This window comes from Carettochelys insculpta, chromosome 3, assembly GCF_033958435.1.
Source record: "Carettochelys insculpta isolate YL-2023 chromosome 3, ASM3395843v1, whole genome shotgun sequence".
Classification (NCBI taxonomy): Eukaryota; Metazoa; Chordata; order Testudines; family Carettochelyidae; genus Carettochelys; species Carettochelys insculpta.
In genome coordinates this window covers 107,278,837-107,305,692 of record NC_134139.1, presented here as the reverse complement: position 1 = coordinate 107,305,692, position 26,856 = coordinate 107,278,837, and the positions used below count along the sequence as shown (strand labels likewise).

At 45.2% G+C, this 26,856-nt stretch overlaps 1 protein-coding gene across 3 annotated transcripts in view; it reads right to left on the bottom strand.

The window, feature by feature from the left end:
• Positions 1-26,856, bottom strand: part of STX7 (syntaxin 7) — a 66,596-nt gene that overhangs the window by 25,666 nt on the left and 14,074 nt on the right. For all 3 annotated transcript variants that reach the window (XM_074990552.1, XM_074990554.1, XM_074990553.1), the window contains exon 3: positions 5,523-5,592. In XM_074990552.1, coding sequence (XP_074846653.1) covers positions 5,523-5,592 — 70 coding nt within the window. The remainder of the gene's footprint in view (positions 1-5,522; positions 5,593-26,856) is intronic.

The window sequence follows — 26,856 nt, the reverse complement described above, 5'->3', positions numbered from 1 at the left end:
AACGGAAGGACCTTGTATTGGAAATGTTCTTTGCCAACCATAAAACGGAGAAAGCGTCTGTGTGCCGGGTGGATCATTATATGAAAATATGCATCTTGTAAGTCGAGGGCTGCAAACCAATCTCCATCGTCCAGTGCCGTGAGTTTAGAGGCGACTGTCATCATCCGAAAACATTGTTTGCGCAAGTACCGGTTGAGGCCTCGAAGATCTAAGATGGGCCTCCAGCCTCCTGTTTTCTTCTCTGTGAGGAAGTATCATGAATAAAACCCTTTCCCCTGGAGTCGCTCCGGCACTCTTTCCACCGCCCCTATGAACATAAGATGGTCCACCTCCTGCTTGAGTTTCGCCTTGTGGGAAGCATCCCTGAGATGAGGCCTGGGCGGAGGTTTCGGCGGTGGGAGCGACTGGAAGGGGATCGCATAACCCGTGGCTATGATCTCCAGTACCCATTTGTCTGCGGTGATCTTTTGCCATTGGGGGTGGAATGGTCGGAGGCGATGATGGAACATTAGCTGGGGATGGCATTGCACGATGGTGGTAATAGTGCAGCCCTCGACCTGTCCGTCAAAGTTGTTGCCTTTGGGCCTGCACCGAGGATGCACGGCTCTGTTGGGAATGTCGCCTAGGAGTTCTATACTGTTGCTGCTGTTGATGTCGCCCTTGGTCGTAGCCCCATTGGTACTGAGCACGCTGAGGTTGGTACGGGTATCGTCTTTGTTGAGGGTAATACTTTTTCTTTCTGTATGGAGGGGTATAAATACCCAGGGTTCTGAGTGTAGCTCGAGTCCTTACTGGAATGAAGGACCGAATCGGTTGACTCTGCAAACAGCTTCTGCCTGTCGAAGGGGAGATCAACAATTTTCGCCTGCAGATCCCTCGGGATACCCGATGTCTGAAGCCAGGATTCCCTGCACATGACCACTGCCATAGCCGTTGAGCGTGCCGCCGTGTCCGCCACGTCCAGGGCGATCTGGACTCCTGTCCTCGAAGCTGCATAGCCCTCTTGCACGATGGCCTTCAGCACCGGTTTCTTATCTTCCGGAAGCGAATCCATGAGAGAAGTAAGCCTGGAGTAATTATCAAAATTATGGTTCGCTAGATGTGCTGCATAATTTGCCACTCTCAACAGCAGGGTAGAGGAGGAGTATACCTTCCTGCCGAATAGCTCTAGCTTCTTGGCATCTCTGTCTGTGCCCCCCACTTTGTACTGGGAAGTCTTTGATCTCTGCTGAGACGATTCTACCACCAGTGAATTTGGTTGTGGGTGACTAAACAGAAACTCCATGCCCTTCGCCGGGACGAAGTATTTCTTATCCGATCTCTTGTTTATAGGTGGAGCGGAAGCCGGGGTCTGCCATATGGTGGTGGCTGACTCCATGATTGCTTCGTTGAGCGGAATAGTGATTTTGGATGAGGCCGGAGGTCTCAGATTTTTGAGGAGCTTGTGGTGCTTCTCCTGCACCTCTGCTGTTTGGATGCTTTGCATGAAAGCCACCCTTTCAAACAGCTCCTGAAACTGTTTGAGGTCGTCCGGGGGAGCAACATCCCCGGGGGAGGACAAGGAGGAACCACTAGGGTAAGCCTCCCTCGAACTCTCAGGGTCCTGCTGTCGGTGGTACACCCTCTCGCTAGAGGCTTGCGAGGCAAAATCTCGGGGTTCCAATATCAATTCCCCCTGAGACCGCTGTATTTCCGTCCCCGTCCGTGAGTGCCCGCGGGGGTATTGGACGGTCGAGGGGGACCTACCCCTGGGTGTATGCCTGTGGTGTCTATGCCCAGCATGGTAAGGGCGACCATGGCAGCATGGGCACGGTTCCTGGGATGGAGACCTGGACCACTCTCGAGGCGCATACCCCCGATGTCTGGGAGAGCGAGATCTTCTCGATGACTGAGACAGTGGTGAAACTGGTTTGTGACAGTACTCCAGGGGATCCAATCCCAGAAAAGGTGAAGGTGGCCCGAGCCACAGTGATGCTGGTTGGAGGAACGGAGAAGGAGGCTCTGGGTAGGCTGGAGGAGACCCATGCCTTCTGGTTGGCGTGCGCAGAATAAGGGGAGGGCTTGTTGAAAGGAGCACTGCAGCCCTGTCTGGAGAAGGGCTGCAGTGCTGGGTTTTTGCTGCTGCCTTTCCCCTCCCCTGCGGGGCTGGCACTGCCCCCTCCCGTGCCGGGGATCTCGGCCCCGCTGTCAGCGCTGTGCAGATAGCCTCCTCCGGTGCCTGCAGGCTGCGTGCCTGTTGGCCCTGCACCGTTGGTGCCGCGGGGATCTGTGCCGCTTGCTGCGGTGCCGCCGGTTCCGGCGCTTGTCTGGCCGCCGCTCTGAAGGCTGTGCGTGCTGGCTGTTTAGTAATCGGAGGCTCAGCCTCTGCCACGTGCGCTGCCACTTGTTTGGGATTGCGGCTGGGGGCTGTGTGCTACGCCTGTCCCACTCGCTGTGACCGCTGCGGCAGGGATCGGGCTGGAGAGAGCTTCCTCCGTTTCTACACCGAGGGGGTGAGGGAAGCCGCCTTCCTTTTATGGAGCCCTGTGGGTCCCTCCGATTGAGGCCTCTCCGGCACGTCTGGCTGGAGGGCCTTATCAAACAACAGCATTTTCAGCCGCATTTCTCTATCCTTTCTTGCTCTGGCTGTGAGCTTTGCACAAAAGGAACACTTCTGGGTAACGTGTGATTCCCCCAGGCACCTAATGCATTAACTATGCCCATCGGAGGCCGGCATAGCTTCGCGGCAGGACTCACACTTTTTGAATCCTGAAGAGGACATCGCGGTGAGTCTTTTGAGCTGTTAATAGGGTACTTAGCACTGTCTCTGTGCCTGTTCCCCTTTCATGGACCCCAGCCTGCCACGGCAGGAGGCCTACAGGCCTTCACAGCCCCGCGTTGTCTCCGCTCCTCTCTCTCTTTTACTAAAACTTTCTATTATATATATATATATATATATATATATACATATACATATACACACACACACACACACACACTTGTCCTTTTTCCTTTTCTCTCTTTTTTTTTTTGCAAGAAAAGAAATCAACAGTCTAAACTAAAAACTCTAGCTACGCTGACTCTGGCCGCAGCCTGAGCAGATTCCATCTGCAGCCAATGGCGGTTCAGAAGGAACTGGTGGGGACCGGATCGCACACGTGGCCAGGGGCGCGCAAGGGAGCGGCGCGCATCGGTGCATGTGCGGTCCAAGAGAAACTGCTGGAAGGTTTCCGATCTGCGGCGCCAAGGCGAGCCCGACACCTATTGTGGAGCACCCACGGGGACACTCGTAGAAGAATAATCACTTCTCTGGATCTACTGGCAACGCTCCCCTTGGTACAACCTAAGATGCCATTAGCCTTCTTGGCTACAATGGCACACTGTTGACTCATGTCCAGCTTCTCGTTCACTAAACTCCCAGGTCCTTTTCTGCAGAACTACTACCAAGCCAGTCGGACCCCAGCCTGTGACAATGCTTGTGATTCTTCCAGCCCAAGTGCAGGACTCTGCACTTGTCCTTATTGAACCTCATCAGATTTCTTGCGGCCCAATCTTTCAATTTGTCTAAGTCACTCTGGACCCTATCCCTGCCCTCCAGTGTATCTACCTCTCCCCTTAGCTTAACTCAACCTCCCAGTCACAATTTCAGTCTACCTAGAGACTCAGGAAGACAGCCCTGCCTACAGCCATTAAACCATCTTCATAATCACAAAATTGAAAATATTTTTTTAAATAAAGTTTAGATTCTGCAGAAAGATTTACAAATGATACAAACATATGAAGCAAGAATGACCTATCCCGAAGAGCAGATGTTTTAACATCCATCACAGGATAGTTTTCCCTGCATGTTTACAAGCAGCCAGGGACCTAACTACATTCCCAGACTGGAAATCCGTACAACAAACGGCACAGATACCTGACTTACCTTCAAATTTCCTCCCATTCTGTACTATGTTATCTTTGGTTTTGTACGTGTCAAATTCACCCTCAATTTGAGCAAATCATCGCATAAGCCTGAGGTCCCCAAATTATGGGGCACTGCCCCCAGCGGGAGTGAAGGAACATTCTGGAGTGTGGGAAGGTACAGCTGGGAACCAGGCCAGCCCCTTACAGGTCCGGCTGCCATACCCAGGCTGCTCCCCGCCCACCTGAGTTCTGATGGGGTGTAAGGTGGTCATGTAAAATATGTTTGGGGACCACTGGCAGAATCTGATCAAACCATACCACCAAGGATCAAGTACTACTGTAGGTATGCACCCTTCCAACCTGTGCTGAGCGATGCCACATGCAACAGGAATTTTACTAAGTCCAAAGTTTAATTACTGTGCAAGTGCTAGAGTTTAATTTCAAATCACTGTCATCAGAAGAAAAATCCACTGTGGATCCAGAGTTGCAGGTCACCAACGCTATAGTCCTAGCTCAGAGTACTTTGCCCTACTGTGCAGAATGAACATGACAGCCCTGGTCTAATATAAAACTTCCTCCTACTAGTCAAAGATTAATGTGCCATATTAGCCTCTGTAGTGAAGTCTGTCAAGTTTCTCACTCAAGGGGTTAGCACAACACATGAAGTCTGTGCATATTTGCGTTAGAATTAAAGAATAAAGCAACAGAAGAGTTTGGTCCAAGTCAAATGAATGTCAGTATTAGGAAACAGTGGCTAGTAGCCTCCTTCACTGGGAAAGGAATGAAATTCCACATCCACTGGTCTTACTTCACTAATGAAACTCCACTGTCAGCTGGTCTTATTCCATGTTTGCCTCTTCTAGCATTTTTGGCATATGTTCACCTTATAATTTCACCCAATACCATGATTGGGATTGTTTAGCTATCTCACTTTACATTCTTACAGCGTCACTTAAAAGCCACCCCGTCCAGGGCACACCACGGTGAACTCTACCCAAAAATAGTAACAGAACTAGCTGTGTTAGTCTGTACTCCAACAAAACAAAACAGCAGAAACGTAGCACTTTAAAGACTTCGGTGGTGAAGTTTTGTGGGACAGACCCACTTCATCAGATCAATTTCATTTCCAACATAGACTGACATTTATAAGTACAGAGGACCAAAAAAATTGCAATAAAAACTGACAAATCAAGTACATAGGACTGAAGTAGGTGGCAGAGAGATAGGGTATGTTAAGTGTCCTGTCTGAGAATTAGGAGCATCAAAAGGAATGAAGCAGCCCTTGTAATGCGAGAGGTAACTGGCATCTTGTTCTGCAGGTTTTTCAATCTCGAGAGCAACTTAACACCTTCTGATGCTGTCAGTTTGTCCTTATTTATGTTCACCACAGTGTAGATTCACCAGAAGTACTGAGAACCGCTTCTTAGGTAGGTTAGTATGGCAAAGTCTTTTAGGTTACAAACATACCTCAGATGATTAATTTTTTCATGTTTACGCTTTAATACTTCTGCTATTCTACTTCTACTGCTCCCCCCCACCTGCCAACAAAGCTGAAAACTCTGCTAAAAATCACTGCCACCTACTGAGACTGAATTTACAATGCAGTGAAATGATAGGTATTTATGTAAAGCACTTACAGCTGTTGCCTCAATTCAGGCGTGTCTTGTGGTGTTCCAAGCTGATGCAGTATTCTTTGTATTTCTGCAGCTGTTGGTAAAGAGGAAGAGAAATTTTAAATGACTCCGTTTGAGATTTTTTGAACACACACACACACACACACACACACACAAAGTTTTATGCATTTTTGCTTGATAACTCTACAATGTAATTGCCAACACGCCTAAATTAAATGACATGCTGAAATACGTAGGAAGAAAGCGGTGATATTAGGATGCAGCTAGCTTAAAATCAGACTACTTAACTCCAAATGTGTCTGAAATTACTGTAAGAAGCAATATAAAACTTGTACTGTTTATTCATGCTATACATGCATGCTATATAAGATAAGCATCTGAAAGGCTGTCACATCACTGAGGTATATAAATACTCACAACTAGTGTGGTAGCAAAATAACAGCTCACTAAACATGCCTACACTTACTTAAAGCAGTAGTGATAACATGAATATCTAGGGTTACAGTTTGATTTATATATTTGGTTCAAATGCTTTAAAATTTCCACTTACTTATGGGATAAAATGAGTAACTCAAAACTCCATGGCAAGTTGGAAGCTTATTACATAAAATGTATCCCAGCTCTGAATTAGCAAAATGAAGATGTAGTTTAATGTGCATGTTTGAGATTTAATTTACAATGCTACTAGTCACAATGGGATCACCAGTCTTAAAACACAGAGGCACATTTTTAGAAGGCCAAAACAGGAAGTATTTAATGGAAAAAAGTCTGTATTTGTACACCCTTAGACAATAGTTTCCTGTCTCCCCAAAACACATTTATCCCTGTGCAATTTGGGGCAGCCATCTGGGCAGCAGAAAACATAAGTCATCAAATCCAGGGCTCTGCTGTAATTTAGTGTGTTTTGAGGAACTAAAGCTAAATTTTTGCAATTTTTCTTTAAAATGAGTTTGAGAAAGCCACTAATAAAAGAAACAATAAGAACAGGAAAAATAAAGGTTCATGGCATTATATATCCCAAGTCCACAAGGCATTTATTATATAAAACACCTTCCTATGAAATCAATCGCATAAAAATAAGTTCAGAACTCACTACAAAAAAACATTTTTAAAAGAATTAGCTGTTAACAATTCCCTGAGGATTCTGAAAAATAATTTTTTTATAAAAAAATCAGTCATTGCATTTATAGGTTTTCTTTTAAATACACACATTCCAATATTCGGTATAGTTAAAATGACTGGTTACTCGCCACATGAGGGTGGAAAGAAAACAAGCATTTTATAAAAAACCTGTCAAGTTTTAAAAACAAAGTTAGCTTTTGGGAACACTGCAAGTGAAAGTAAACTGCACAAAAATTCAACCATATAAACTAATGATCTAAAAAGAACTCAATGGTTTTAAAATTTAATCAAGCTAAAGAGATGTAGAGAATGTTCTAAGAAAAAAATATCCTGAATCAACAGCGTAACTTGTGACCATATGCCACCTGCTGGCAAGTTTGAGAGAAACAGCTTCTGAAGAGTCAGGTTACATTAAATATACCCCTGAGAAAGAAAGAGTTCATTAATTCAAGTGTTAAATAATGAATACTATGCTGAAATATACTGTATCAGAAATCCTATTTATTGGCAGTTAATCACAATTATTAATAAAGTCTATTTTCTTGTTCAATATACCTAATATTAAATTATTTCTTCAAAGGTAAAAATATAAATTTTAACTAGTAACTCTGCACATGACCCAATGAAATGAATTAAAATGTTGACTGGCTGTTACAGATGGTGCTTTTATTGAGCACTAAATTTTTGCAAAGCAAACAAGTTTTGAAATTTTATCAAGATAGATATCTTGCCAACTACACACCAGTATGAGCCCTGGCTGGGATGATTTAGTTGGGGCTAGTCATATTTTAAGTAGGGGTTAGATTAGCTAACCTTCTGAGGACTTTCCAATCCTAATTTTCTCTGATTCTATGATAAGATTAAGGGGAGCATGTTTTTGATAATCCATCTGAAGACAAAACACTTCTGCACGTATTTTGGAAACACAAGCTTTTAAGTGCTCTCTTAGGCTATATCCACACTACCCAGGAATATAAGCCAGACAATTTTCTGTGGTTTGATTTCACGCATCTAGTATGGGGGTCACAGTCAACGACAGTACTCGAACATATGCAAGGAGTAAGGGAGGTCAATGGGAGAAACTTTCCCATCTACCTTCCTCAGTAGGGATGGCCAAGTTATCCAAGTGCAGATATGTCGTAGCTAGAATTGCGTATCAGTGGTCGACTTGCTTTGCCTATTTAAGGCATAGCTTTATTCCAAGTAGGCATCCCTCAGTCTGCATAAACTATGGATCGCGCCCTTTAAAGTTTCAATTGAGGACTTCATTTACAGCGTCTATTGTGACTATGAAGACCCACACAAGACTGACAGTCCTTGCTGCATCTCTTGAAGATGTAGTGGGTGTCTGGCAAGTCCTTATTGTGCTTTGTGTGTGCTCGCTTCTCCTCTGCTGTCTGATCTTCATCTCGCCCTTCTGAAGGCCCTTGTGTAACCTCTGCCTCCATCTGCTGCGGTCCTCTGCTAGTTCTTCCCAGTTGTCCAGCTCGATGTCTACCTCTCTGAGGTCTGTCTTGCAGACATCTTTGTAGCGCAGCTGGGGGCGTCCGGGAGGTCTTTTGCCAGAGGCTAGCTCACCATACAGGATGTCTTTTGGAATCCTTCTATCATTCATCCTGTGGACGTGGCCAAGCCAGCAGAGTTGACGCTGCCCGAGGAGGGTGTGCATGGTTGGGATTCCAGCTTGCTCAAGGACAGCGGTGTTGGTCACTCTGTCCTTCCATGATATTCCAAGGATGTGCTTGAGGCAGCGCAAGTGGAAGACATTCAGCCTCTTTTCCTGGCGGGCATACAGGGTCCAAGTCTCGCTGCCATAAAGGAGGGTGCTGAGGATGCAGGCTCTGTAGACTTGCATTTTGGTGTGAGTGTACAGCTTGTTGTTATTCCACGCTCTCTTGCTGAGTCTGGACAGAGTTGTGGCCGCTTTTCCGATCCTCCTATTTAGCTCAGTGTCCAACGACAGGGTGTCAGTGATGGTGGACCCGAGGTAAACGAACTCGTGGATGACCTCTAACGTATAGTTGTCAATGCTGATTGATGGGGATTCAGCAACATCCTGACCGAGTACGTTTGTTTTCTTTAGGCTGATGGTAAGCCCAAAGTCCTTGCACGCTTTGGAGAACTGATCCAGTAGTTTTTGAAGCTGGTCTTCTGTGCGAGACACTACAGCAGCATCGTCTGCGAACAGCATGTCTCTGATGAGGGCTTCTCGCACCTTAGACTTAGCTTTCACCCTTGCAAGATTAAACAGTTTCCCATCAGATCTTGTGTGCAGCAAGATGCCCTCTGTTGAAGATCCAAAGGCATGCTTCAGGAGGAATGCGAAGAAGATCCCGAACAACGTCGGAGCAAGGACGCATCCTTGTTTGACGCCGCTCCTAATTCTGAAAGCATCTGATAATGCGCCGTCATATTGGATGGTTCCTCTCATGTCTTCGTGGAATGACTGGATCATCTTGAGTAACCATGGAGGACAGCCTATCTTGTGGAGCAGTTTGAAGAGACCATCCCTGCTGACCAAGTCAAAGGCCTTGGTCAGGTCAATGAAGGCTATGTAGAGTGGCTTCCTCTGCTCCCTGCACTTCTCCTGCAGCTGCCTTAGAGAGACGACCATGTCAACGGTAGACCTCTCTGCGCGGACTCCGCACTGCGATTCAGGGTACACCCTCTCAGCAATCCAAAAGCTCTCTGCTATGCCTACACCTATCTTACAGATTTTTGAAGATTTACCAGTATAGCTTACCTAACCGCCATCTAGAGGACAAATTTTCTAACTGTAATGCAAGCTTAAATGTATGTGTAGGTAGTCCGTCCTGTCTGACAATGACATCTTGAGCTTCAACAGGCTCGTCAGTTGTGGACTCACATGTGGCTGAGTCGTCCAAGCTTTGAACAGCATGTGCGTTCACAGTGGGGGCAAGGGAACTGTGCTGGCTCTGTTGATGCGGCCGCTGCTGTTGCTTTCTTCCTTTCACGAGCATCAATGAGGCGTACATATTGCTGCTCTTCAAAGTTGTCATACGCGTGTCGTACGAGAGCACGCCAGCTGTTTGGTCTTTTGCATGCTGCTCTAGCTGATCTGGTTTTAAACCAACATGAGCAATGTTGGCCTTCATGCAGTCTTTATGACTCTTGCGAGGCCTACCTTGATTTCTTTTGCCCTGGCAGAGTTCATCGTAGAGGAGTTGCTTTAGGGATTCTTGACTCCTCTATTCGTATGATGTGCCCTGTCCAGCGAAGCTGGGCTTTCAGAATCATGGCTTCGATGCTCGTAGTTCCTGCTCTACCCAGGACTTCCAGGTTCATAACTCTGTCCTGTCATCGAACGTGCAGTATTGACCTCAGACTGCATGTGTGGAAGTGCTCCATCAACTTTATGTTTTCTGTACAAGGTCCAGGTTTCACAGTCATACAGGTGACCAGTCAGGATTTACAGCCTTGTACACTTTCAGTTTAGTGGACTGTCGGATATTGTGTCGATTCAATACTTCCGCTCTCAGACATCTTACTGACTGGCAGATTGTGGCATTGATTTGTCAGGGGAACCATTGTTGGCTATCATGCTGCCAAGCTTCTCTTCCCCAGGGAAACTGGTAGGTAAACTACACATGAACACCCTCACTTACTACTTTCATCCCCAGTTAGGCAGATGGTAAGAAACAGGACTGTAGGATCTCGGAAGTGGACAAAAGTTAAGACAACAGCACTGAAAAGTCTGGGACCAGTTTTTGGCTACAAAGCATCTTGATTTACAGTAGCTGTAATATTGCTGCCACAGCCTAGTCTACAAAATCTCAATGCCCCTTACCCTACCTCTGCCCCAAAGATACTATGAAACTGTAGATAAGGGCATTTGGGGCTTTACTTAGATACATTCAAGAAATCCATTACACAGGCCTAATAAACTTCATCAATACTCTACGTCCTAAATATAGCTGGCAGCATAAGCCACAGTCGAAACAGCATGATTTACAGTGATTTCTAAGTTGCCTCCAATTTGCTGTGTCCTATATGGCAACTCGGGGTGAGCATCCCCACCCCCATCCTAGTCAGGGTATGCAGGAAAACGTTCATATAAAAAGTCTGTCAGCTTTAAACATATAAGGCAAGTTACTCCTGAGAGCTCAGGGTGGTGTTCAGGGATGATAAGAAACTGGACAAACTTGTATGGATTACAGAATGCATTCCACATGCAAAGTTACCCAAGCCTCACCCTTTCCACCCCCCAGGCATGAGAGGTGCATTCAGAAAAAAAATTACTAAAATTTTAGCAGTAAGATTTCAGTTTCTCATCACATCTGGCCTAACCTATAATTGTCTTGCAGCACTAAGCTACTGACTGGTTAAAGCTCCTCTCCATTCAGTTACATCTTTAGAACTAGTCTCACTTGATTCACAGAACACATGAGCTGAAAAGACAATGGCAAAATTTAAATTTCTGTAGATACAGATGGGAAAAAAATAAACGTTCACTTACATAGCCAAATACTGACTCAGTTCTGGGCAACAAGAGTTCCATCAGTGGCAGCAAGGGGAGGAGATCAGAATATGGCCAGTGCAATACTGATTTAGGCTTGGTCTACACTAGACCTTACAGTCAAATGAAGATATACAATTCTAGCTATGGCAACTGCATAGCTAGAATCAATGTATCTACAATTGACTGTGAGGTCTGTCCTCATTGAGGGAGAGCAACAGGAGCAGTCTCCCATCAACCTCTTACTCCTTTGAGAGCAGGAGTACTGAGGGGGTCTCTCTGCAGTCCGCAGTCGATCAATTCCACACATCTTTATCAGATGCATGCAATCGAACTCCAGAAGATCGACCTTGACTGGGTCAATCCTCCTGCAAGTGTAGATAAGCTCCAAGTCTTGCATTAAGGCTCATACCTCCCACAGAAGACACAACTATTAAGAAGGCACCAAGCTCTATTTTGAATTTATTGTTCTCCAATTAATCCCATTATACTAAAATGGGCAGAGTATCTTGATGAGCCAAAAATATAGTTTCTGCTACAGCTGAAGTACAGATCAGAAAAATGTTAAATTCTGAGTCAGACTTTGCTTGTCATATGCACAGACAAAAAAAAAGTTTTCAGAAATACTTTTGTAACAGCTGCTCAATTTGCACTGTGCAGCAGCATTTAGAATACCACAGTTAAAGCTATGCTTCTGTAATTGTTGATGATAATACTTGAACAAGGAAGGAAGTACTTAAAATGACTTATGGAAATAGGAGTTTTACAAAATTTTAAAAAAGGATCAACGTCAGCAGGGAAATAGTTTTCAGCCTTTGTAAGTATTAAAGGGAACAGGAACAGAGAAATCCCCACTTCAAACCTTAAACTAGCCTGACCACTCTGGACAAGAAGTCCCGTGGCACCTTATAGGCTAACAGATATTTTGGAGCATAAGTTTTCATGGGCAAAGACCCGCTTCATCAGATGCGCGAGTGGGGGGATTGTTTCAGAGGGGTATTTAAAGAGTGGGGTCCCAGTAAGAGAGAGGGCCAGAACTGACAAGGTCTATTCAGCAAGGTGAAAATGGCCCATTATCAATAGTGCACATCAAAAGAGGAAAAAACAAGTCAGATCAGACAGGGGGATATGAGCCATAGTCAGAGTCTAATGAGGAGATATGAACACCCAGGGCAGAGAAGCTGCTTTTGTAAACTGCGAGCCACTCCCAGTCTGTTTAATCCTTGATTAATGGAGTCAAATTTGTAAATAAATTGCAGCTCAGAGATTTCTCTCTCCATTTGATTTTTGAAATTTCTTTGTGTTAGGACTGTTACTTTTAAATCTGTTACTGAGTGTCCAGGGAGATTGAAGCGTTCCCCCACAGGCTTCTATACATTACCATTCCTGATGTCTGATTTATGTCCAGTTATTCTTTTACAGAGAGACTGTCCAGTTTGGCCAATGTAAATTGCAGTGGGGCATTGCTGGCACATGGCGGCATGTATTATATTAATAGATGTGCAGGTAAACGAGCCCCTATGGTATGGTTGATGTTGGGTCCTGTGATGTCGTTACTGGTGTAGCTGTGTGAGCAGAGTTGGCAGAGAAGACCACTGCAGGGGCTGGTTCCAGGCCTAGAGCCACTGGTTTGTGATTTGTAGTTACTGGTGAGGATTTGTTTAAGGTTGGCAGGCTGGGCCACTGGTTTGTGATTTGTAGTTACGGTGAGGATTTGTTTAAGGTTGGCAGGCTGTCCGCAGGCACAGACAGGCCTGCCCCCCACAAGGTCTGTGAGAGTAAAAGGTCATTGTACAGAATGGGTTGCAGATCACTGATGATGCGTTGGAGAGGCCTTAAGTGGGGGCTGTATGTGATGGTCACTGGTGTTCTCTTGTTTTCCTTGTCACCTGCTACAAGACAGGCCTCACTTCTGGGTACCCATCTTCCTCTGTCAATCTGTTTTGTCACTTCCTTAGGTGGGTATTGTAGTTTGAGGAAAGCTTGGTAAAAGGTCTTGTAGATGTTTGTCTCTGTGTGATGGATCGGAGCAAATACAGTTGTACCCTACTGCCTGGCTGTAAACAACGGATTGAGTAGTATGCCCTGGATGGAAGCTGGAGGCGTGTAGATAAGTATAGCGGTAAGGTGCCACAGGACTTCTTGTTGTTCTTGAAGCTACAGACTAACACAGCTACCTCTCTGATACTTGTCACCATGCAAGGCACTACGTTTAGCCGTAATAAGTGGAAATCCATCAGCCTCATGAAAAAACTTGAACAGATACAGACAGACGTCATCTTCCCCTCCAAATGAAGACAGGAGGACATCATATCAAAAGGACTGAAGGTGAAAAACCCACTGAAATCAACATACTACACAGATTACAGTGAGAGATTCTTTTCCACAATTGAGGTGGCGATAAGAGAATATGCTTCGAGAACAACAAGACGTCCTGTGGCACCTTACCGCTATGGTTATCTACATACCTCTGGCTTCCACCCAGGGTATACTACACGATCCACTGTTTACAGCCAGGCACTAAGGTACAACCGTATTTGCTCCGATCCCTCAGACAGAGGCAAACATCTACAAGACCTTTACCAAGCTTTCCTCAAACTACAATACCCACCTAAGGAAGTGAGGGGAGAGACTGACAGAGCCAGATGGGTACCCAGAAGCCACCTGTTACAAGACAGGCCTCGCAAGGAAAAAAAAAGAACCACCACTGACCATCACATACAGCCCCCACCTTAGGCCTCTCCAATGCATCATCAGTGATCTGCTCTCCCCTCTATTCTCCCTGCACTTCTTGAGGTGGAGTACCGAACTTGATGGGACAGTGATTGGTGGTTGATTTATCACGTCTATACTAGATGCAAAATTGGCCCTCACTGGATAAATTGCTACCCCATCAATCTGGCCTGTAGTTAAGACATGTTCTTTAGCACACCTTTGCACATGGAGAGTGATGGGAACAGCCCAGATAAACCAGAGAATCTTTAAAAAGGCCCACAACATGCGAGTGCATGAAAACAACATGAGACTTTATTTTTGAGCACAGTATTTATGACACATGGCCCAGCTATGCTTCTGTAGCCAGACAACAGCTATCTGACACATTGAATTCTGCTCAAACAGCAGTAGTTTCTACGCTGATTTGTTTGTAGCATTACCATTACACATCAGTCATGTTCTGAAAACCACACCCTGCACATTTCCTAACTGCATCTACTCTGCTATCCTATCATGCCTCCATGGGGAGAAAAGGGACATGCATACAAAGCAACACCAGCAGCAGACAAAGCAATGAATACTAATGTGATATTACACACAGACCTGCTCAAACAGGGAAGGTTTGGCGGCTATGTCAATACTAAAAATTACGTTACAACCAAGTTACAGTAAACCCTCCAGCTATGCAGCAGTTGCGTTCTTGCAACCCCCACATAACAAATTTTTGCGCAAGATGGGGTGGGAGGGGGAAGAGGGAAGCAGGCTGCAACCTGGTTCCTGGCTCTCCTGGGCTTGCAGGGGCTGGAACACAGACCAGCCCAGCAGGACTGGTGGGTTTCCTGGCTGCTTCCCCCTGCTGTCCTCCAAGGTGCAGCTGTCAGCCAGGCCACTGGAGGACAGCAGGGGAAAGGCTTTTAGGTTTGTCTAGCATTGATTTCTCAGAAGCCTATTGCTTTCAGTGGCTAATAGCTGCATAGAAACACACAAGAGAAGTACCAGATATCCCCATCTTAAAACAACACACACTTCTTGAGCGTGTCCAGAACATCTTGGTTCCTGAGTATCTGATAAAGTCTTTTTCGGAGTTCGTCTTGAGACGATGCTTCAAAATTCAGCAGAAGACATCCTGAGCAAAAGTGTTGTTACCAAATGTAGCCAACAATCTCCCCCGTTGCTGCTCTGTAGGGTGGATGGGCCCAGCAGGCAGGGGCGCCCTGCACCCGCTACACCTGCCCAGCACACTGAAAGATGCCGTACCTCGAGGGGTAGGTGCTATGGCCAAAGCGCCGGCTGCCTGGGCAGGAGGCATAGCCTGGACAGGAACCACCAGGTGAGGCCTGAACTGCTGGGGGAGGAGTGTGCTGGCACTGAAGAGATGTAACTCCTCAGACCCAAGCCTGGGCAGCCCAGGCACTTCAGCTATGGAGTCATGCCCCCAGCAGGGGCATCTAGGGGAGGGGCAGGCCCACATCTGTCCGGCCACTATAGGGAAGAGTAGGCAGGTGATTGTGCAAGTCACTGAGCCACAGCAGCATCATCCACAGCCTGTGTCCCCACCCAGAACTGGTCGCCTCTTTGAGGCTCAGCCATTACCAACCTGCAGTGGCACTACCTGCATCCTTGTGAGATCTGACTGGGTTCAACCGCTCTTGCTAAGCATTTACCTGCAGGAGCTGTTGTGGGGGGCTGCCCGAGGCCATGGAGTCGGACTGCATGTTTGACATATTTGCACTAACTGATTCAAACTCAGTTAAAATTGAAGTGTGTGGACATGCAGTATCTTGTCTAAAGCATGAGGCCAGTGAAATTGGTGTTAGAGATTCGAAGCATCAGTTTCAGCCACACTTCTAGCTCTCGAGCCTAAGAGCAGAGTAAGTAGAAACCACAGTGTGCACATGTACACACACACACACACACACCCTATTTTCCCTTTCATCTGCTTTAAGCAGGGCTTTCCTAAGACAAAATCAGCAGTATAAAAAAAAGTAACTGGATGCAAGTCTCATAAATATTTAGATATTTTGTTGCCACAGATTGGGTAACACTGTGCGGAAATAACTAACTTGTTCAACTGGAAACAAGAATTTGAATAAGTGAACTATCCAACTACAGATGAAGATGAAATCTAATCATTTAAGAAGTCAGCTGGGAGCAGTACCTGAACACTCTGCTGGGAACATGGATTTCAGACAGTGAATGGTATGATTCTGCATGGTCTCACTTGATTTAGCTGGTGGACTTTGAAATATTGCAAATGGACGTACCAGAAGACAGGGTTACTTGACACCTGCATATAAGCATTCAGAGGCAGGCTATGGTAGTTTTGCAAAAGGTCACAACTTTGGGTAGTGGGTCTTGGCAGCTGGGACAGACTCCTCACATCACACTTCTGTAGGGCTTGGAAGGATTCTTTTTTTTTTTCCCCCCCCTTGTGAAATGTCAGTCTACGGCCATTTCACCATATGGTAAAAAACGCAAAAACATTTCCATCAATAATCATAATTTACAGCTAGACTGAAATGGCTAAGAGAAGTTATGCCTAAGATCAGAGTTAGATTTAAAGCTATTTAATTTATATCTATGTTGACTTACGATTTTGACAATTGGGGATTTTTGGGCTTATACAGCTTTAATTGTTTAATTTAAGTGGCTCTTTTTAGGTTTATACTGCTTTTTTGAATCTGTTCAGCAAAAGCCACTATAATTATAGTCTGACCAACTCAATTTCCTGAAACTGGATGTTAAAAAAAAAAAAGTTAAAAAATGCTTAAAAATAGACATTGATGATAGCCATCAAAATAACAACCCTCCCCACATACAATTCTGCCAAGCCTAGTTATGAAACATTTGGGATAACATTAAGGAGTAATACTCAGCCCTTGTCTATGAATAAGAATCAGCTCTCCCTCAGAGGCAGAAGGAGCTGATCTGCAGAGATACCCCAGCACCCACGAGACTTGGTGATGTTCTCTGTGTGGGAGCATAACCAGCTTTCTGAGATTTGGAGTAAATTGGACGCAAGAACTTTGTTTTAACTGGGTCAGAGATATCTTTAAGAGGCTCTGGATCTGAGCCTTTGGAGTGATGGGAGCACTGTGATGGTCCTGAGATAGGCACCGTCTACCTTCCTCCTACTTTAATGCTCCTAGGGCGGACTGCCCTGCTGAACTGGCCTGTTCAAACTGAGCAAAATGTCAATGGACTAATCCATAAAATTAGAAGCTGTCTGGTCAAAATCCCAGATGTCTGTCTGTTCACACCAGCCCTCCTACCTATTCACAGACAGTATTGTGACTCCATGTAGATCACCTCAATACATTCCCAAACACAAAAGGCTCAATTTACAAGTAACATGCTTTTTTCTGACTTGGGGCACAAGGCTAAACATGCAGGTATGAAAGTCTCACAGGATTTTCTCTTCTTCCACATATCACCACCCCAGTAAGGAATTAGGCAGATCACATTAGGACCTTATTTATCTTATGAAAGTATGGTTTTTTTGTGAATGAGATTACACAAATACATTTATATTTGTGATGCACGTGATATAACTGAATTATCAGACCCCTATATCACAATACCACAGAGCCAAACACCGTTAAAAGGAACAGCAGTAATAAAAAGCAGCAGAGGTACACTTTTGTTACCAATGTGAATGGACAAGACACTGAATTCATCACACAAAAGATTGGATTCATACAGCAGTGCCATTTTTATACAGACACTTTTCAGTGCAGAATCACACTTCAAAAACAGTATGCAGATAAATTATCACAGGAAAGCTTGGCTTTTCTCAATGTCTAATTTTAAATACAGTTGTAGAAAACTATAGATGAAATGGGGACAAAAAGTCATCTCTTTTGTACAGGCTTGGATATCACAATATCAGCGAACTCATGTATCTTTCACTTGCACATTTGCATTTCCCTCAGCTAAGAGCAAGTCTGCCTATCACATGGACATCTCCAATTATGTAACTGACTGTACAAGATGGTCGAAGTTTTCATAAGAAGCAATCACGATTTTAAAAAACAGCTAAAAGATTTTCCATCTTCCAAGAATCAACCCATTTTTGCAACTTTACATTTGCCAGAAACAAATACAAATATAATCCTGACTGATCTCAATTAGTAATACTTAGCAAAAATATTTACTCGCAGAACACATGGAATATAATAAAAATATTTGACAGAGCTGACATCTAAAGACAGGAAAAAAAATTAGACAGTCCATCCCAGTTAGCTGAACTTGCCCATCAGAAATGTATGACCTGTACTGACAGTTGCATTCCCCAAAAATCAACAGACGAACTATGTCTACACTAGAGAGTTTCGTTGACAAAACTCGGAGCGTCCACACTAAAAATGCATTCTGTTGACAGTAAAATCGACAGAGCTTGGCACTTTCATCAATAGATTTCAGCTTCTTCCCCAGCAGGCAAAACACCTTTCTTAACAAAATCTGGCAACAAAAAAAGCCGTGTGGATGCTCCGGGGGTCCCTCTGTCAACAGACAGGGCTTTTGGGTCACTGAGCAACCCTGTCTGCTATGCTGTGTTTCCAGTTGGCCATTCTGTCAGAGCAGATTGCTTTTTCATCCGCTTGTGTGCGTGGCCACAATCTATAGTCAGAAATTTTACTGGACAATCTCTTCCGACAGTAACTGCTGTTGGCAAATCGCTGTAATATAGATGTAGTCTAAGTGATTGGGGTAGGAGAACAACTCGTTGTGGGATAAAAATAACTAATTCTTTTGAGATGTCAAGGACTGACAGTCTTGTTTTTACTTTTGCCCAAGCAAAGATTATGCTGGTCTGATTTTATCAATTTGAAGTATCCCAAAAGCATATGCTCCCCCAGCTAAGTTCCCTGTGGACGTGTAGGCAACAAAAGTTAAATACAGTATTAGTCACCTTTGGAGTACTGTAGCCAGACAGCCAGCCCCCTCTCAGACCAGCATTGCTGGGAAAACAAGGGAGCCAAAACAACAGGGCACTTAACATAAATTCCAGCACAGCCTTTGAAGCTGTGAGAAAGCACAGGTGTGCTGCTACAATGTGCCTCTGGGAACATATACAACGATTAGGCTCACAGCAGACAGAGAAGCTGTGACAGATGTGGCTCTTAGCCCCTACTAAATAACATGATGCACACACACCAACATCCTAGGTGGGAAAATATTTACCCTAATAAAAGGAATGTCCAGTAGTCAAAACTTATTGTTTCTCTCCCTTGCAAGTGTAAACTACTCTTGCGAGAGCTGGCGTCACCCAGACAGACCAGCCCCAATTTGGCATAAGAAAGGAGAAAGAGAATAAAGGAGTACAGAGGTATAAGTATGGGGCCTACAGCACCATGATTTTTGAGTGCTTTTCACTATCTATCTGCTGGTCAGATAAGTGACAGCCTCCCAAGGCTTCTGCAGCTAAAGGGGTCCCTAAGCCTTGTCCCTTATTCGTCTTTCCGCAGAACTGAGTGACCGATCCTGGCTTGGCACCGCTGGAATCGAGAGATGCAAGGAGGGTAAGAAGCACCCACACCTGATCTCCTATCTTTAGTGTACACATATTTTGAAATAGAGCTCTATACTTTGGGGTTTTTTTCCTCTCTTTGGGATCGTGGCTTCAGTTTTGTAACTTGTTTGCGTGTGTAACATCTATACATTTAAATAAGTAGGCACTAGCAATTTTGTAACCACATGATTAGAATCTAGTTTAATAAGTTTTGGTAACCGTTTGTGCATAAGCCTGACTTGTTTCTCTGGGTTACTGTAAAGCAGCCAACACAATTAAAGAACCTCAGCCGTTTTGGCTATAAAGCCTGGCCATTAGGTGAGAGTACTAAGAGCCTAGCGTTGAGTTGTGCCGCCTCCACGGGGCAAACTCTTGGGGCGCCTGTCAGTCAATCCTGACTGCCTGCCGCGAAGGGACAGTGCATCCTAGCGGTTAAAGTCACGGGTGTGGAAAGGCTCTTAGTGCTGCCATTGGGGCACCTGTCAGTCAGTGTTGACTGCCCACTGCGAAGGGGCTCTGAGCTTTAGCAGTTAAAGTCACGGTTGTTTAGGACCTTGGGGCATCCATCAGCCTGGCCCGGGCTGCCTGCCACAAAGGGACAGTGAGTCCTAGCAGTTAAAGTCACAGATGGTGTAAAACGGGCATAGCTGGCACCTCACCAAACATCCTTGGCCATCAGCTAACAGATTTGGCGTAGTTGAGCAGGGTTGTGATATAGGCTGCACTACAGTAACACAATGAAACCAGTCATGATAAACACCACAGAATTCCCTGAGCTAGAGAAAAGTTTGACCCAAGAGGGATGGGGAAATCCTCTGTGGAGCAAAGAACTGCTGGAGAAATATTGGGGAAAACCAGCAGAGATCTGGCAGCATTTCTGGAACTGGAGAACTGCCTGCAAGATTAAGAAAGGGAAAGGAAAAGGTGCTTGTATATGGCTGCTTACTAACATTTGGCAAGCTGCCTGTAAGGATTATCATAGTCTGGCAATAGAATTTAATAGGCTACAACAGGAAAGGGACACACTGCGCAAGGAATGCCAGAATTTAGATACTAGAGTAAGAACACTGAATAGGGATATGGAGCATCTTCAGAAAAGATTACTTCCCTTAATTGAGAAAGAAGGGATAGAACGAAGGGAAAAGCTGGAGACTAAAACACACAAAATCAACCAGGCTAAAGTTGAGACTGCTCTCTGGCTAGACCCTGAGAAATGGGACGGAGACATTTGGGACTCAGCAGATGAGTCCCCCTCCTCTGAGGAGGAAGGTCCCTCTGTAAAATTAATACCAGCTATCACACATCACAAATCAGAAGAACATGAGGGAAATTTGAGTGGGGCAGAGCTGGATGAAGAAGGGGATGACAATGATCCATCCACCTCTTCAAAAATGAAGAAGGGAGGTAAAAAGGGGAAAGGGAGTAAAGCTCCAACACACTTTACCAAAATTACCACCCCCCAATATACTCCCATGGAGTTAAAAACAATCCAGGGGGACTTTGCTAAAAAGCCTGAGGAAGGTACAATAGAGTGGCTGGTCCGCCTCTGGGACACTGGGGGTGGATATATACGCCTGACAGCCCAAGAAACTGAGCGCCTTAACTTAGGTGCAGGAATATTCCTGGAACATTCAGAGGGGAACACTCCTAAAACACTTTGGTCTCTGGCTTGTCGATGGGCAAGAGGAATTTACCCAGCAGACCGAGATGAACCCACAGTAATGCACTGGACCAACATAGATGAGGTAAAAACAGCTCTATTAACTGTGGCTGTCATTAGCATGCTTGGCCAAAACCCTCAAGATTTAGCCTATGAAAGTCCATGGGAGGGTCAGGTATACGTAGATAATCTCAGACCCCTGCTTAAGGGAGCTCCGAGTAACCATAGGGCTATGGCACTGTCCCTCAGATCAGATGCTGCAGCACATAACACAACCTTTCGGACACTGCTAAACTGTCTGGTGTCATACTTTAGAGAATTCGGAGACATCAGAGCACTGACAGGCAAAGCTAAGATGCGTTCCCTTCAGGGAAACAAGGGGGCACCATCTAAAGGACATAAAAACAAGCGAGAGCCAACCCAGGAGGAAAAGGAGCTTAGAGCCAAGTTGTGGAGACAATGTCTGGCTTTAGGTTATCCCAGAGATGTGATAAATGGACTGCCCACAGAGCGGCTAAAGTTATTAACCACCTTTAAAAGAGGTGACTGGGAGAAAACTAATGCTACTCCCAGTGCACCTCCGCAGCTCTCACCTCCTCCCCCACCTGCAGACACCCTGTATACACCATTGCGGCAGCAACTGCAAGAGTTACCAGAGCAGGGAAACTAGCTTGCGGGGGTCAATCTCCTTTCCTAATAAACCAGCTTAAACCCAAAGAGGAGAAAAACAACAGCAAAAGACCCCCGGATACATGTAACTGTAAATGACAAACACATTATTCCTTTTTTAATGGATACAGGGGCTCAAATGTCCATGATTAAGCAAGAAAGTTTTCAGGGCCCGCCACCTACTGGCCGAAAGCAGGTACTTGTTACAGGAGTAAATGGCAGTACCATGACTTACCCATTAGTTAAAATAAAACTGGATATCCCATTGCAACCCCACCATCAGCCCCGAAAATATGAGGTGATTTTGGGCAATGCCAACATACTGGGCATGGATGTTTAAGAGGAAAGGAGAGAAGGATTAATGGGGAAAGGTGGGCTTTTGGAGTCAGTTCTGTTCCTCATGCCACCCACCTGGAAGAGGAAAGCCCTCCCCACTATTCTGTAAACTTACTTAGCAGCGCGCCTGCTCTCCCGCCCTCAACAGTAACAAACATAAAGCAGTATAATGTCCCAGCTGAGGCCATAAGCCCTGTTACTGACCTGATCAAAGATTTGGAACAGCGAGGAATTTTAATTCATACCCACTCTCGCTTTAATTCTCCTGTGTGGCCCGTCAAGAAACCAAATGGCAAATGGAGACTCACTATAGACTATAGGAAGCTAAACAGTAACACTGGACCATTAACTGCAGCAGTCCCTAGCATAACAGATATTGTAAACACCATACAAACCTGGGATAAACCCTGGCTAGCACTATTAGATGTAAAGGACATGTTCTTCATGGTCCCTTTGCAACCAGCTGACCAGGAAAGATTTGCTTTTACTTGGAGAGGTGTACAATACACTTTTACCCGAATGCCACAAGGGTTTAAGCACTCACCCACTATTTGCCATGGGGCACTGGCAAAGGTCCTAGATGACCTTTACTGCCACCCAATGTACAAACTGTGCAATACATTGATGACATCTTAATAGGTGGGAAAGCCTCAAAAGAGGTACAGGAGGCTATGAATCAAATCAAAAGAGCACTAGAAGCCCTTAATTTAGATTTACGACTGAGAAATGCCAAGGTCCCTCCCAAGAGATAAAATTTTTAGCTACTGTATGAATGGGAGGTTGGAGGTCTGTGCCTAATGACACTGTGCAAGAGCTAAATCAGGAACCCTCCCCTGAAAGTAAAGATCAATTGAGACAGATTTTGGGAACCCTGGGGTTTTGGAGAAAACATGTACCTGGCTTTGCCATTGTAGCCAGACCGTTGTACAATTTGTTAAAGAAAAGTGCTGCCTGGGAATGGGCTCCTGCCCATGAGGAAGCCCTCAGGCAACTGATAGGGGAGATACACACCTATCAGGCTCTGGGTCCCATACATCCTGAAGCCCCATTCCATTTGTACCTAACTGTGGGAGCCACTGGAATGTCTTATGCTCTCTGGCAAGAAAGTGATACTACTCCCAGACGACCAATTCAGTTTGGTTCCAAGTCATGGCAAGGGTCACAAGCTAACTACACTCTTTATGAGAAGGTGCTTCTGGCAGCTTACACAGCCTTGAGAGAAACTGAGGAATTAACTCAGGATAAGGACATGACAATTCACACCCCTCTTCCAATCATTAAACCTATATTGGAAGGGAAAGAGTTACCACCTGGTGTAGCACAGAAAATGACTATCCAAAGATGGGCACTTTACATACACCACAGGGTAGGTGGTGCAGACACTGCACAAAACCCCACTATGATTCAGGAACCCCTATGGAAAGTGGGAATGCCTGATGAATACCGCCTACCTCCACAGCAGTCTCCCATTAAGGATGCTGCCCCATTTGATCCTTCTAAGCCTGAGGGAGTACAGTTCACTGATGGCAGTGCCAGGCTGGTTAAAGGAAAATGGAAGGGGAAAGCTGCAGCAGTGCCTGCAGACACCTCTGCAGCACCCCTAACTGCTGAAATTGATGGGTCAGCACAACTTGCAGAATTGGCTGCAATTAAATTGGCCTGTGAAGCAGGAGCCACCGCAGTACATACGGACTCCTATGCGGTGTGGGCAGGTGCCACTCAGTGGATCACTAACTGGAAAAATAACCACTGGGAAGTAGGAGGTAAACCAGTATGGGGACTGGAATACTGGAAGTGGTTATATCAGCATGCCCTGCAACAACCCCTCTCTATAGGACATGTCTCAGCTCAGAGGAATAATACCCCAGCTGCACAGTTAAACAATTTAGCCGATGCAGCCGCCCAGCTCTTTACCACACAAGTAGAATGGGAACGCTTATATTCATGGTTACATGATAATTTAGGACACACAGGAAGTGACGAGTTGGTGCAGCAAGCACATATCAGGGGGTGGCCTATCACCCACAGACAGGCTAAAGACCTGGTGCAAGCCTGCGCTATTTGTGCTGAGACTAGAAAACATATAGCAGAAGGACAAAGGTTTGCCAGGCTAAGAGATGGAAAAACACTATGGGCAACCTGGCAGGTCGACTACGTCAGACCACTACCCACTACAAGGCAGAGGTGGAAATACATCTTGACTGGGGTAGAAATTGTTTCAGGGATTGGTTTTGCATATCCAACCCGATTGGCAACAGGGTTGTCCACAGTTATGGGACTAAACCGCTTAACAGTAACTGTCCCAATGCCTCAAGAAATCCAATCAGATAATGGTTCGCATTTTAAGAATAAACTTGTAAGGGAATGGACCCTTAACCATGGAGTCCAATGGACCTTCCACATCGACCTCAATCTAATGGCATGGTCGAGCGCTGGAATGGGTTGCTAAAAAATCACTTGAAGCCTACTGATGGCACATGGGGAGACAGACTGGACGAAGTGGTGCAGAGATTAAACAATAGACAAACTCCTACAGGAAGTCCAATCAGCAGGGGATTCTTCCCTACAGGGAAAGCTATCTCCCCTGCCAGAACACCACTGCACAGTTCCAAGTATGCTCCCGGAGACACTGTTGTGATTAAACACCCAGCCCTGGGAACCTTTACCTGTGTTTTGCACACCTATAAAGAGAAAGGCGTATGGAGTGCCTTAAATGCTGATAAAACGCTAATAACCATTACAGAGGCTTGGATCACATCCAAGACCGGCTGACCATGTGATTTATTGCAGGAATGGTCCCATGGTTCCGAGCAACCTGCCAGCTAACCTGTCAGCAAAATGGACCGTGCAGCAGACCTGTTTGATCACTAGAGACTACTATGAACTGTTGATATATTTGCCATTACTTATAATAGCAGGTATAATTATTGCTTTTGGTTTTAAAGCAAGTTTTTTAGCTAGAACCCGACCCACCAGAGATATGTTCCTGCAAGCCCTCATGATCCTTCTGTTGGCCCCAGTCACCTTGGCAATATCAGAACATCGTCTTCGGGGAGCAATCCAAACCATCGCCTCAGCTGCTGGCGCTACAAATTGCTGGATGTGCACCTTGCTAAATTCAACCAACGGACTGGGAATTGAATTTGTACCACTCAGCCTAAATGATTGGTGGAACAAAAGTGACATCTTTCGGTGGGGACCAGCATGGTACACCAACAACCCTCGCATTGACTCGGGGGGCAGTGGGACAATGGCATTGCACTGTTTGGGGACGTCCTGTGGAATATGTAAAGGGATCATCTAAAGAAGTATACCCTATTTGTTTTGAAACTCAGGGTGACATACAAATGGGTAGTCTAGATAAGCAGCAATGTGCCCATACAATTGTATTTGATAAAAGAAGTGGGGACTGGACTACCTACCCACCCATAAACGACAAAAGGACTTTAAAATGTTGGAAAGGTCCCATCAATGGCACACTTGAACATTGACCCCTCTTTAGAATATATAATGCCACGATTGTTCCCCTGAATATGAGTAGATACCCTGAAAGCAGAGATTGGTATGACCAATCACTGTTCTTTATTCCCAGTACCGGACATATTTATAACCCATTGCTAATCAAATCTATTAACTCCTTATTAAATCAGTGTAATGAAGATGAACTTTTTCGCTCAGATCAAATTTTAGAAGATTTGTTAATGGTTTTGCTCTGTACTAACATTAAGATGGGATATTGTATTCCATATCACCAACCCATACCTAAACCTGAGGGGGGCGGGTGGCACAGAGGACCTTATTCACCCATTCTTAGTAAAGAACCTGGCTTGTTCTTTATTTGTGGGGACAAGGCATATAAATATCTGCCTGTAGGTTGGACTGGAAGGTGTTCACTGGGACATGCAGTACCCGAGGGACTAACAGTACACCCTCATGTTGATGCCCCCGGAATAACAAATCTGGGAAGTTTTATACACCGATCCAAACGAAAGTTCACCTACAACCCCCTGATTGAACGGCCCTCTGGTTTTCACCGATTTACACGTGCACTTATACCTTGGTTGGGTATAACTGAGCTCGAGATGGCAATAGCAAACGTTTCTGGGCAATTGGAAATTGCTCTTAATCATACTGCTGATGCATTAGGGCTTTTAAATGAACAATTTCAGTCTCTGGCCCGATATGCTCTGCAGAACAGAATAGCACTAGACGCTATCCTAGCCCAGCAAGGAGGAGTGTGTGCTGTCATCAACCAATCTTGTTGTTTTTATGTAAATCATTCAGGGCAAATAGAGCAAGATGTGGTTGCTATTACAGGTGCAGTTAAAATTTTTCATGCAGTGGCTGAGGATGGACAAACCTCATGGATGCAATGGTTAGCTCAACATTTGGGATTTTCCCTCTCCCCGTTTTTACATTCGGTTGTAAATACTGTTTTAACCATTTTAATTATTGTAATTGTTTTTTGTGTACCTTTATGTATTATGAAGCGTTTGATTCAAACTGCTCTTTCCTCCATGCAAATCAGATACCTAGAGCTAAAAAGGGATCCTAACCAATTCCGCGAACCCTCATCCTCTAATTTGTTTGTTGGGTATTTCTAGATTTCCCCAAGGAGGGCAAGAGGTACTGGCATCACCACCACCTTGCAATCTAGGATGTAGTGTGGTGCATCGGGGGTGGAATGTAGCCAGACAGCCAGCCCCCTCTCAGACCAGCATTGCTGGGAAAACAAGGGAGCCAAAACAACAGGGCACTTAACATAAATTCCAGCACAGCCTTTGAAGCTGTGAGAAAGCACAGGTGTGCTGCTACAATGTGCCTCTGGGAACATATACAACGATTA